The sequence below is a fragment of the Panicum virgatum genome, chromosome 9N, assembly GCF_016808335.1.
Source record: "Panicum virgatum strain AP13 chromosome 9N, P.virgatum_v5, whole genome shotgun sequence".
NCBI lineage: Eukaryota > Viridiplantae > Streptophyta > Magnoliopsida > Poales > Poaceae > Panicum > Panicum virgatum.
In genome coordinates, this window is record NC_053153.1 from 956411 (window position 1) to 969131 (window position 12721).

General features: G+C 44.6%; 1 protein-coding gene and 1 pseudogene across 1 annotated transcript; both read right to left on the reverse strand.

The window, feature by feature from the left end:
• Window positions 1-222: 222 nt before the first annotated feature.
• LOC120687424 (S-adenosylmethionine carrier 1, chloroplastic/mitochondrial-like) lies at window positions 223-4091 on the reverse strand. The gene is made up of 12 exons (XM_039969423.1): window positions 3880-4091; window positions 3692-3767; window positions 3057-3139; window positions 2716-2792; window positions 2247-2337; window positions 1969-2022; window positions 1803-1898; window positions 1525-1614; window positions 1104-1155; window positions 907-968; window positions 744-824; window positions 223-520 (listed from the first exon to the last, which is right to left on the reverse strand). Exons 2-12 carry the CDS (start codon window positions 3741-3743, stop codon window positions 395-397), a joined length of 864 nt encoding a protein of 287 aa, XP_039825357.1. The 5' UTR covers window positions 3744-3767; window positions 3880-4091; the 3' UTR covers window positions 223-394.
• Window positions 4092-4516: 425 nt separating this feature from the next.
• On the reverse strand, window positions 4517-9744 carry LOC120687407 (annotated as a pseudogene).
• Between the last annotated feature and the right edge of the window lie 2977 nt (window positions 9745-12721).

Consider the following 12721-nt stretch of genomic DNA (forward strand, 5'->3'; position numbering starts at 1 on the left):
GTAAATTCCCCGAATTTCAGTCATCGAAAAATATAACTCATCGCTTGTGTGCCACTAAATAGTATGTAGAGGATTTCTTGTGTCTATGACATGTGGGGCCAATAGTACATAAAGAATGAGTAGAATTTCCAATGGCATAGAGAGAATTGAACTGCTGGGCCTAACGCACGGCCTGTCCTCCATTTACAGTTTCAACCGATGGCATTTTGATGCGTCAAAATGAAAACAACGAGACGCAACCAACAATGCTCTGATGATTTATGAACCAAGTGTTATTACAAAAATGCTATGGACCAAATAGAAAACTTTTTATTTCGTATATTAGTTACACAGAAGAAGATTCATCGGCAAAAAGGAATTAAGATGCAACGTAAATCAATCAACCGATCTTCACTCATTCGTCCTTGAGGTCCCGTAGCTCGCGGTTCCACCTCTCAGCTAGCATAGACTTAGTTTTCTCCAGAACGCCAAAGAAGATGGACCCACCAATGCCGATCCACAGAACTCGCGGCTCAATGCCCTGCCATTTCCCAACACAATCAGATCAACCACTCAGAGCACACGAAATTCAACAACCCCAGACATGAGATGCAAGTATGCAACTGAAAATAAGCAGTTGGCCATCGTTGGCCAGCTGATGACCAATGGTGGGGGCAGGCAAGCAATGCAAGAGAGCGCCAACGCAACACAATGAATTGTCTAGAAGTGTTGAAGCTGTTCATGCAGTGCAGGTGGCGCTTTACCTTCAAGAAAGCCCTAGGGCCTTCCTCTCTTAAGATAGTCTGAGCACAATTTACAATTCCTGAGTACTGAGTTCCTTGTCCCTGCAAATGCAGCCAACATGAAATTGGTCAGTCATGTAAATGACAATTCCTATGTGGAATATAAGTTTGAAGAAGTATTCACCTGAACCATCAGTCTTGTCTTCATGACATCAAGGGGCGTTGTAATAGCTCCAGTAATGGCACCTAGCAAAACATGAATGTACAAAATACAAGTGATTTGTTCCGAACCAGGAAATGGAAGAACCCAGAAGAGGGCAATCAGATACTGAGGAATTAAGATGAGGGTTACAAAATATTAGGCTGAGACTTTCGTTATACCAGCAAAAGCACCAATAAGCGCATTCTCTGGATCATTCAACTCCCTCTTCGCCTGGAGGAGGAAAGGAAATGTGATAAGTATAATGAATTGTCAAAAGTCCTAGTTACAGTTAATGCTGGATATTGGTTACAGAATACAGAATACAGATATAGCTGCTTAGTGAAGACTAAATAATATGAGCCATCAATCACATCATTCAGTCCTAAAAATGAAGATTCTAGTAAAAACACAGTGCCACGAGAGCAAAAGGAGGTGATCATAGGAAAACTGTAACCTACTGGCTAACATTCGTTCAGGGACAACATGCAGCAATTATGAACAACCTTGTATTTTAAGACTAGTGGTTCAAACCATCATGCAGCAGCTTCATAAGTAGTTTGATGACAAAAAATAGTTGTATCAGCAATAATAAAGGAGTACCACAAGTTTGTAACCAATTCGAAGTTGCTCGTATATGCAGAATTGAATGGCGTCGAATGGAAGATCTCGAAGTAGAAAGGAACCATAACCCTAGAAACAAAGCAACCAAGAGTTATAATGGATGTGGCATGATTAATTGTAAGATGGTGTAAATTGTAACATATGAAATTCAACAATCAACCACTCTTGAAATAGAAGTTAGCATTACATCTCAAAAAATTGTTCCCAACTTTTTTCTTCAATAAGGGAAAATTAATTAAGATACAGCATATACATACAGCATATAGCCCTTTGAATCCTTCTTTAGCAACAATGAGGCGAACAGCATCAGGTGCTTTCTTGAATTGACCAGTTTGCATTCTTTGTTTCACCACCTGAATGCAGTAAGACCCAGTTTGAGCGCAGTAAAACACAAATTGTATACAAATTATAATAATTACGAACCTCTGTAGGGACACGGACAAGAGAAGCAGCGATACCTCCAATGGCCCCAGCAGTCTGTACCATTTGAATTTAGAAAACATGGCCAACATAAATAATACGCAACATTTGTGGGGAAGGCACAGAATAATATTTTTTTTAGTTCCAATACTAAAAAGAGATGCATGGATATGTTTGCAGGTGGAATGAAAAGGTACATGTATAAACAGCAAAGCCATCCAACAAGCATTGTTTTAAGAAATCTGGTAGTACAACAGAAGGCTAAATCCGTACTAACTTACAAAATGGGCAACAGCACTCAAATTTTCAGGAAGTGTCTCCAATAGTTTTCTTTTAGTCGGTTCATACACTCCCACAAATATCGCAGAAGCCCTGGAATAAGTTATAGGTATGTTAAGAAAATTCATGTACATAGGATCAATGGTACAGTAGAAATATAAGACAGCGATATCATCCCATGGTATCTTTGCATATGGTGAAATTATGGAATATGACTTCTTAATATGTGCATGCCAATCAGTTAAAATGTGAAATAGCACTTATCAGCTAATGAAAATACAACAGGAAGTGCATCACATCACAAGTTATTACTACTACTTCAATATAGCATCCAACAGAAGTTCGTGCTACGTAAGGTAAGCTCACAACTCACAGACCGAAATTGACTTACTAATCAATCAATTATCATGCAAACAGTATAACAAGGAAACATCTAAGATGCTAGATGAAGAGGACATATAATGTACTCACGGGAGAACACCAGCAAGATTTCCAGCTAATCCAGAATAGAGGCCTTTCCATTCAATTTTGCTTCCACCTCGAGCAGCCTTGCAAAAATCACAAATTTCTGACAGTGTGTTATATTAAGATTCCACGGTACTGGTAATGATTAGCAGCAAAAATGGGAAACTAGAAATGCAACATAATTTGAAAAACTAGGCAGTCATTTTTTTGGACCGTGAGTGGAATAGGATTTAGTTGTTATTCAAGCATGCTTAGATGAATATTTTGTATGCGCAACACATGACTGCTCTTATTCTCAAGATGTCAGGTTGTAGAAACAGCTATCGTGCAGCAAAAAGATGAATGACCTGAAGCCTGGTTTTTATCGTGTCAATTGGGTACAGCGCTGTTTCAACCACAACACCAGCGGTTCCTCCAGCTATGCTGCCCTCTGAAAAAGACAAAGTTATACATGGAAAAGAATGATCAGTATCATTTTCCTTTACCAGAAGGCAGCTGAACTATATTGAGCCGAACTGAGCAAATAGCAAAGATTTTGTAAGCCCGGCAATACAGTTAGCGATACAGGGCCAACCACCAGCCCACCACTCAACCCTCCAGACATAACCACATCCACAATGGACAAGATTTCAGTAAGAAACAAACTCTCAGGGCAACATGGTTACAGTATTACAATCAGCATTCTCCCAGATTATGATACATTACCAATTTACCACCAAAGCTATAACCTATAATATTGTGACTAATGAGAGAAAGGGGATGTGGTGGTCAAAATAAAAGAGTAAGGTGATGTTATAGCACTTAAGCAGAAGTCCAGCAGTTAAACCCAGCTAGGGTTTTGTTTAACCGATTTCATCAAGCAGTTAAACCTAGCTCACACCGGTGACCATAAGCAACCAAAAGTTCTGGCTGCACTGCAGGGCACAGATTCAAAAAACAGATAATGCTACGGGAGAGATATATAATAGAGAGGTTGACGCACCGAGCAAAACCTGAAGGAAATTGAATGATTTCTCTTCACCACCTTCTCCCATGTCTGAACTCAGTGCCGGGCGTACCTGCAGGCATTGGCGGTTCAATTGGAAACCCCCAGGAAAACTCGGTAAATATACTGGTATGTGCGCAGTAAAGTTGAAACCAATCCATCCGAGCAAGCAAGGGCGCCGTTACCAAGGAGAGGGGAAGCCAGTCCGAGCCCGGATGCCCAGTGCCGGTAGAGATGATCAGCCGGAGCAGGGCTCCGCGGCTGCCGGTGGGCGGGTCGGCGAATTTGGGAGGGGGCGCCCCCCCGACCTTCTCTGCTCGGGGTTTATCACTTTATCAGGAGCGGGGAGCGGGGAGCGGGGAGCGGCTGCCTAGCTTGCTTTGTTGTTTGCTCTGGTGAGGAGGGGAGGGGAGAAAGAGGAATGGAGAGACCGCGAGAGTGCGTGGGCCATTCTTATGGGCCTTGTCTCCTCATGTATTTAGGCTCAGCCCACACAGCTCCGGGCCTCTCCCTTCTTTTTTTTTTCACTGTAGGAGTATTTGAGAGGAGAAGACCCTTTTGGACATTACGTGTTGATTTTAAATCGGAGACAAAAACAAGGTAGTACACAAGGGGTTGTTTTTTTTGTAAAAATTCTAGCAATACCCTTCGATCAAGACATCAAGTTTTTGCATTCTCTAACACGCAGTAGACCTGCGCATCATCAATGTATTAAGATGGTCATGTTTGCAAGCAGGCTAATGAGGACAACACGAATTGATTTGTCGCTTTGTCTGAATGTCTGGTGTACAAAGAACTGTAGAAGATACTAGACACACTATGTCACAAAGTAAGTTTACATATATATATTTTTCTGGTATACAGCAAAGGACTTACTACTCTTCTGGAATCCAACAAATTCGACTTTGTCACTTTGTCTGAATGTCTGGTATATATCTATCCAAAACACAGTACTAGCATAGTATGTAGTATGCTTTGTTCACATAGTAAGTGTGCAGGTATTTTCTGGTTATTAAATATACATACAGTATATATATAATGGGCAGCTCTTTTGGTATCCAACAACTAATGCAAATCTATCCGAAAGAAAAACAGAATGAAGGAAATAATCCATCAACCAAAGCCGGCGTGTGTATGCAATGATGCAATCAAACTGATGATTCAGTGCTATCAGTGGATGCAGGCTCCCGGTACGGTCCACTTTGCGTGTTGCTTGGCCCGGTGCGGCATGGCGGTGTAGTTCCTCCAGTCGGCGAGCAGGGTCCTGAGGTCCCTGAGCTTGTTGGCCAGCCCGACGCAGCAGTTGGCGTGCATGGTGCAGATCCTGCGGAGGTCCTTGCCGTAGCTGCAGAAGCCGCCCATGAAGGCCGGGTCCATGTACTGCACCCGCAGGCGGAGGTCCCTGACGAGCCCCTTCTTGATGGCGTTGAACACCGGCTGCTATTTCCTGCCCGGGTACCTCTCCCTGGCCTCGTGCCACGCCCTGGTCATGGCGATCGTCCGCTTGTTGGGCCGCAAGTGGAAGAAGCCCGTGTTGGGGAAGTTGTCCATGTTGTCGGGGTCGCCGAAGAAGACGTCGCTGGAGATGCTCATGTCCGCGTACGCCGTCACGTGCTTCAACGGGTTCCGGAACCACAGGATGTCAACGTCCTGCATTGCATTGCATTGCCATCGATCGATCAATGAATTACGAAGAGGGAGGATCCATCGGATGATCAATCAGACAACAATTACTAGTACTCACGGTGAAGAGGAAGTTGTATCCGAGCTGGAGCACCCGGCGCTGGAGCTTGAGCTTGCTCCAGACGAGCTCCAGGTACTCCTTGGAGAGGAAGAACTTGGCGGAGGCGAAGTCGACGCCGGGCATGGTGTAGAGGTAGCAGTGCGGGTGCAGGGCGCGGCAGCGCGCCATGGCCGTCGGGTCCATGGCCACGATCAGGACGTGGCCCAGCAGCTCCGCGATGCCGTCGCCCACGCGGAAGCTCTCCAGGAAGAGGTCCAGCAGCGACCCCGGCGCCGCCCACGCGTGGTTCACGCACGTGATGATCACCGTCCGGTCGTCCGGCGTCGCCGCGCGCGCAACCACGGCGGCCAGCCCCGGGAACTCCGCGTCGTCGTCCTCGTCGGCGGCCTCGCCCTTCTATTTTGGAAGAAATTAAACTTGAGATGGCAGCAACTAGAAAAAAAAATAAAGCAGGTAAAGTTGCAACTCTGGAGTGAGATGCAATTGATCAGGTAAGGCCGTCCTCGTCATTCCCGATACCAAATTATTCGGTTTTCGGCCGTTCGTTGTCAACGACGATAAACACGCGGATCGAGCAAATTTATTTGGTAGAGGAAGAAAAGAAAAATCGACGAACAGCTAGCATGCATATCTCGGTGAGCAACAGCAACTGAACAACAACAGCAGCTAATCGATGAACCAACCAACCAACCAACCTCTTGTTGGCGATGTGCGGGACTGCCCGGAACGCGGCGTAGATCATCGGCGGAGGCGGTAGCGCCAGCAGCAGGCTTGAGCTTTGTGGCGTTGGCCTGCACGGGAGCTGGTGCCTGCAGCTGACCATCAGCTGCAACGATCGCCGTCGACGGGGATCCGGAAGACGAGGTCCCGCCGCGTCCTGATGGTGACGACGACGACCTCGTCGACCCGAAGAATTGCACCGGCGCCCTGGGGCGGGTGAGCTCGTCGGGGCGGCGCTGCAGGATGAGCACGAGGGTGAGCGCGGCGACGCAGCCGAGCACGAAGGACGCCGCCTGGCGCCCCGCGGCCTCCGCGGCGACCTTCGCCATCGCTGCCGCGGCTTAATGATCAGTGGCGGCGCCCGGCTGGCTGGCCGGCTTTAACTTGCTAGCTAGTACGCAGCCTGCTGCCTGCACCGGCCGTGTACTATATGTGACTAGCTAGCTTGCCCAAGTAGTGCGTCAGTGTGCGCGCGCGCGCGCAGCTAGTAGAGGCAGGCGTGGTGGACACAGTGCCCACGCTAGGTAGTACTGTAGTGTAGAGCGAGAGATGATGTGCTGATCGATGTGGCTCCCTTAAGTAGAGAGCAGGCCGGGGGGATCCGGCCTCTTGGAATTTGCAGACGTAACAAGTCGTGTGGTAGTAGTATGTGACGGCAGGCAGCTACCTACATAGCTAGCCCTGCCCAGCACCATCGATATGAGAATAACTAGGAAGATTGGCGCGCTACGCCGCGCCAGTAGAGGATGAGCAGCAGCATTAGGTTGGCCTCTCTATAGTGGCAAAACAATGTAGAGTTGCAAATGTTTGGATCCACCAACTAAAAATATTATTTGTTCATAGAACATATTCAGAAATTAAAATATATATGTATAAAAGTCAGCTATATACAATATACTCTACTGTATATCAGTATATGTATAGAAGTCGGCTACATAATACAATTGGCCTGAATAGAAAAGCACAATTAAAATGTACAACTATACATACAAATAATAGTAGTATTATCTCATCTCGGCAGAGATACAGGTACAATCAAAGAAAGCTTTGTTGGCAAAGATCTAGTTCATTCATGTGATCCCAAAAAAAGCTGGAACGGATAAGGAATTGACGTCGAATGAATGATACTTGTGTTTGCAACAAATTTCCATGAGAAGAAGAATCCCCAAAAGGATCTGTGACTCACACAATTACTATAAAACAATTAGTAACATGAGAAAGTATCTGTCACCATAATTATGCAATCCTTTGCAAAGCTGCTCATATTATTACAGGGGCAATGGCATGTCTAATAGCATAAACATAGCATTGTGTATTGCAGCATGTTAATATTAATCAGCCTACAGATTAGTTAGCTTGTACTTTGCAATTCTAATAATCTCAAATCGAGTTGGAACATCAAAAGTTGGCAGTAGGAATGATTCGGCGGAACTGATTTTTCCACACTCACCGTGCAATTAACTTCTCATCATCAGGAAATGAAATGATTTGTGTCTGCGTCACCAGGCCACAATTGACTTATCATCATCAGGAAATGAAATGATTTGGTACCCGCATCACCAAGTCACAATTGAAGTAGTATGCTAATGATATAAGAGAGGATTTACTGGCAAAAGAGAGGCTATCTGCATCAGACATCATTAAAAGTGAGTCAAGTAACAACATATATGTGTATACTGCAAAGGTGGAGATATAGTGCAAGGCTATGAAAAAATGAAAAAGGGAAAAATGGTACACATCAAAATCTTTGGAAATAGATATGCTTTAACTAACGTTGAACAAACAATGGCCAGTAAGGAGTATCATGCTTATTGAAGGACATCCTGAAAACTAATCTCTCTGTATTTTTTTTTTAAAAAAACTAATCTCTCTAGCGGAACATTCACCTTTGTCAGGAAGAAAAGGCACCCAGAAAATAGAGGAATAAAAAATAAACATAGTAACAACATAAAACAAAAGATAGGAAGTGCAATTAGAATAAATATTCATGGAACACAGTGATAACAAATCATATGATTGTTAGTCAGCAAAGATTACAAATGGCTAATTTATCATTAGCAAAGGTAATTACACATGTACTGTAACACCTTAGTAATACATAACATGGTTTGAGGGAAAATACCTTTCCAGGTTCCATAAAAGAAATAGACACAAAGAAAAATCGATACGCTTTTTTTCTTTCATGTACAATTAAGAGGCGTGGAGGAAATATAGTAACAACTTTTCATACCAATTTTTTTACATCGATCATATCACTCTCGCTTGGTAGTTCATTTTCCTTATTGTCTATGTCTGACTTTTTTCATCACAAAATAAGAAAACTGTCAGGCCTATATGTACAGGAAACAGAGCCCCCTGATGCCATGAGTTATATTAAAAAAATTTAGTTTGATAAATTGATTAAAATGAGAGCATGCTGAAACTACATATACCTAATAACCAGCTCCAATTTTAGTACATCGTCAATCTTAATGTAAGGTATTTTCTTTAAAAATTCAGACAAAGAAGATACCGTGACAGATCGTTTCATGTGTATGTAATTGCTAAATATTTCCCCTGCAGGTTATTAGTAAATTCCCCCCTTTTCAAACCTAGCAGGAATACTCTCAGATTTCTCCAACATACAACAGCTTAAAGTGATCAGATATATTATAATTTGTAAGTCGAAGAGGTTAGAAGGTTTACGTACAGGCCAATGTAGTGGAACCAATTGGGATTCACCTGTAATGCCGAAGATGCATTTTGTTTTAGTATCTCTAGATTCATCAACAAATAACTGCAAAATAAAATGGCTAGTGATTATCCAGCTTATCAAAGACAGAAACAACGATTAGTTGCAATCAACAGAGAGCAGTAACCATGTAGTGGTTATCTGGACTCGTCACCTATAGCCAACAACGGCAACTAATGATGCAATGACGCACTCAAGGAAGACTGAGAAGGTGCCTGCATCAAGAACAGATGTGAGGCCGTGGCTGCAGGAGGGTAAAGAGGACAGGCGGCTGCCCAAGGTTGCGCAGGGAGGATGGGGAACGGGCCAATGTAAGAGGGAGAGGGAGAGGCACAGGCTTGTATCTGACTATCCGAGCAAGGGACTCTGAGCAGACCTCCCGCCGTTGACGGAGCCCCTTGCAGATCTATAGTCCACCCACCTCTTTATTGTTGAAGCATCGGCAGCAAATCGGAAAAGAAACGCACAACCAAACGGATCCCCAATGCAGGTGAAGAGCTCCGGCCGGCGAAAGCGCGCGAGCGTAGCAGGGCGGCGTCAGTCGGCGGCTGCGCCCGACGCGCCGCTGCTAGACTCCTCCGCCTTCACAGCCAGCGAAAGCACAAGGAAAGGGGGACGGGATTGGAACACCCCCACAGGAGACTGAGCGCGAGACCCCAGCAGGCCCCAACCGCAGGCGAGGCGGTGCGTGGAGGCGGTGCGGCAACCCGCCGCGGCCCCACCCACAGCAAGAGCGGCGCGGCGCGATGACGGAGCCGGCAGCCCAGGCCCCGCGTCGGGCGTCTCCCCTCCGCGTGTCGCTCGGAGAAGGGCCGAACGCCCTCAGCTCTCCTTCCCTAGGGTGGATAGGAGTAAGAGTATTCCAGCAATAGCTTTTAAATTAGATCTTGTAAATGTTAAATGGGAGCTGCGGGTCTTCTAAATTTGCTTCGACTCTAACAATAGCTCTCAATTCTAATTTATAATTGAGAGCTTCCTAGAGACCGCTTAGAAATGGAGGGTGGACGAGAAAATTCGAAGGCTTTTTCAAAATAGAGGGTCTGCTGGAGTACATTTTTTTATTTCATCCCCTAACTTAAAATAGAGTGGAAGTTTAAAAAATCTGCTAGAGTTGCTCTGAGCGCAGTGCAGCAGGCTATGCTCCCTTAATAAGTACTTCTTGGTAGAAGGATCGGTCGGCGGGGTGACCTCTTGGAATTTGCAGATTACGTAACAAGTCGTCGTATGTGACGGCAGGCAGGAGGTATAGTCCGGCACCATTATTTATACTGTGCTCTGGTGTGGGCTGTGGCACAAGGAAATCAGGAATTACCGTACTCTAAACAAAGTGCTTCTTGTTCAAACGGTTTACCGTTTAAACCTACCGAGCTTGCATGTGTAAACTTTTTTTATTCTCCTGCTTAATACAATAATGCGCAGCTCTCCTCTCCTGCGTATTCGAGAGAAAAAAATACTTATTTGACAGTGAAATGGGAGCTAGAATACGGAATGCTTTGGTAGCTCACAGTCGCCAACTAGCAAACGTTCAGACGTGTACATATACGTGTAAAAATGTTGTTGTTTATTTGAGCGTGGGCGTATGTAAACTCCTACTCCTGCATGACGTGGTGGTTGAGAGTTGGATGCACATGCTGATCTCGACGATATCTGATTATCTATATATTTCTCCCTTGCAAAAGCAAAACTATAGACTACTATATGATTGTCCTTTTCGGCGGTACCTAGCATTCAAGACTAGTGTATTGCTCATTTGCTCACCCGTCAACTAGTGACGTGGACAGGCGCTACGTGGCGGCGTGCTAGCTAGCGCAGAGTCTCCATACAAGCAGAACAGAAGGTTCAGCTGGCACATCCCAATCAGTGCACCACATATATATATATGTGCACAACAGCATAGTACTACCAATCAGCCGCTCCATCAATGAAGAATTATGCAGTTTCCTCAAAAAAAAAACGGCCATCTTTTCTGAACTGCCTGGCATCAACATCTGGTTAGGTCGCAAATCGCTCTTAGTCTTACATGGTCGCTCAATAATCAGCTGCAAGGCCTTGTTTTGTTTACCGCTAAACCGGGGAACCCAGACGGGCCTGTGCGCTTAATTTTCCCCTAGTCACAGAAAACAGTGACGGGTCCAAATTCCACTCTTGTCCGTGCTCGGCGGGGCTGCAGCAGGAATTCCACAGAAATCTTCTTCTTCTTCTTCTAGACTAAAAGCAGAGCGCTTTCTGATCCTGAATAATACAGACTCTGCAATAAGGAGTTGTTCCAAACAGTACCTAGCAAGGAGGGAACATGGATCCAATCATGGTCCAGGTAACAGTGGAGCAGCTGCTACATACTTCTTGACACTCCTCCAGTTCCATCAACCAAGGCACGTACAGCAAGCATTTAAGAATGGAAAGAGTCCTGCTCGATCCACTACTCTGGACCGTAGCTGACCCATGTCCCCTGCCATGCTCCTCTCTCCTCATCCCGTGTTTGGATGGGGGTTCAGTGGGTTGGGCCCGCTCTAACCCTGCTTGGGGCTGACTCCAATCCTACACCCTATTTGGTTGGTAGGTTGGGTTCGCTCTAGTTTGTTGTTTGGTTGAACGACCGCCGCAGGTTGGAGCCAACCATCTCCTGTTTGGATGGATGTACTAGAATGAAACCTAAATCTGATGATCTTCCACTCATTTTGGTGATCTTATCCTCTCACAAATTCATTCAACAGCACAATCACTTTGAATCCTACATTCAACAGCACAGTCCCTTTGAATATTTAAATCCGGTCAACATTTGAACACAAATTCCAAATTTCATCAAAATATATGTCACAAATTGAGCAACATTTCAGCTACATTTCAGCAACATTTCAAGCACAATTCAGCTACATTTCAGCCACCATACAAGTCCAAGTTCAAACACAATTCAGCTACATTTCAGCCACCATACAAGTTCAAATTCAGCTACAATATATATGAAGTTCAATGCCTCCACATGGCACGATACAAGCTTACTTAGACCACAAATATAAAGTTCTATGTGGTACCAACAAAAGAACCATCCCATGCCTACAACTTACCCTTACTGCACAGAGTAGTTTTCAGCAATATACTTTGCAACCCAGTTTAATTTATGGTCAAAAGGCAGGCTGTTGAAAGCTCTAGCTATGTGAGGTTGGGAGACCAAATGAGCATAATAGAAGGATAAGTGAGTCTCATTGAAACTACCATTGAAAGCCATCAAGTTGTCAAACAAATCTGAGGGCACATCATTGTCTGATTTGCCCACTTCCTTTATCGCCTTGGCTATCTTGTTACTTCCTCTATTAATTGCAGCAACCAATGGATCAACATCAGGCCTCGACCTCTTGTTGCTCTTCTTGCTGTTGTTGGTCTTGCCAATCTTGCTGGTCTTGCTTGCAGATGATGTTGCCCCATTGTTGTCTTCATTGGCAATGGCATCACCATCACTCTTTCCTGTTTCCTCGGCCTCACAATCCTCTGCACCGCCATCCTCTGTACCTAGAGGTGCACTTGAGTCCTTTGCAAACTTGCTTGTAGCCATGGTACTTCCAAATATTGTGTTCATCTCCTCAAAGTGTTGAATAGGTTTGTTCAGAAAATCAACATCAGACTTGTGATCCTACAATATTTGTACAATTTCAGCAACTACTATTATGTACATGTGGACAACAACTATGATATGTGAGAACAATAATTCCAGCCAATAATATTGACATATTATGTGAGCAAGTAAATGTGGACAGCATCCATACCTTAATATGATTGTTGTAGTGCTCATAATCAAGAGTTACAGTACAAGTATCTTCATCCCAATTAGCAGCAC

Excerpts from the sequence above, each read along its gene's own strand:
- LOC120687424 (XM_039969423.1), bottom strand. The coding sequence starts at position 3,743 with ATGGGAGAAGGTGGTGAAGAGAAATCATTCAATTTCCTTCAGGTTTTG. Across the intron at positions 2,338-2,715 it reads AATCTTGCTGGTGTTCTCCC|GGCTTCTGCGATATTTGTGG; the intron begins GTGAGTACATTA and ends AACTTATTCCAG. Across the intron at positions 521-743 it reads GCCCTAGGGCTTTCTTGAAG|GGCATTGAGCCGCGAGTTCT; the intron begins GTAAAGCGCCAC and ends GGGAAATGGCAG.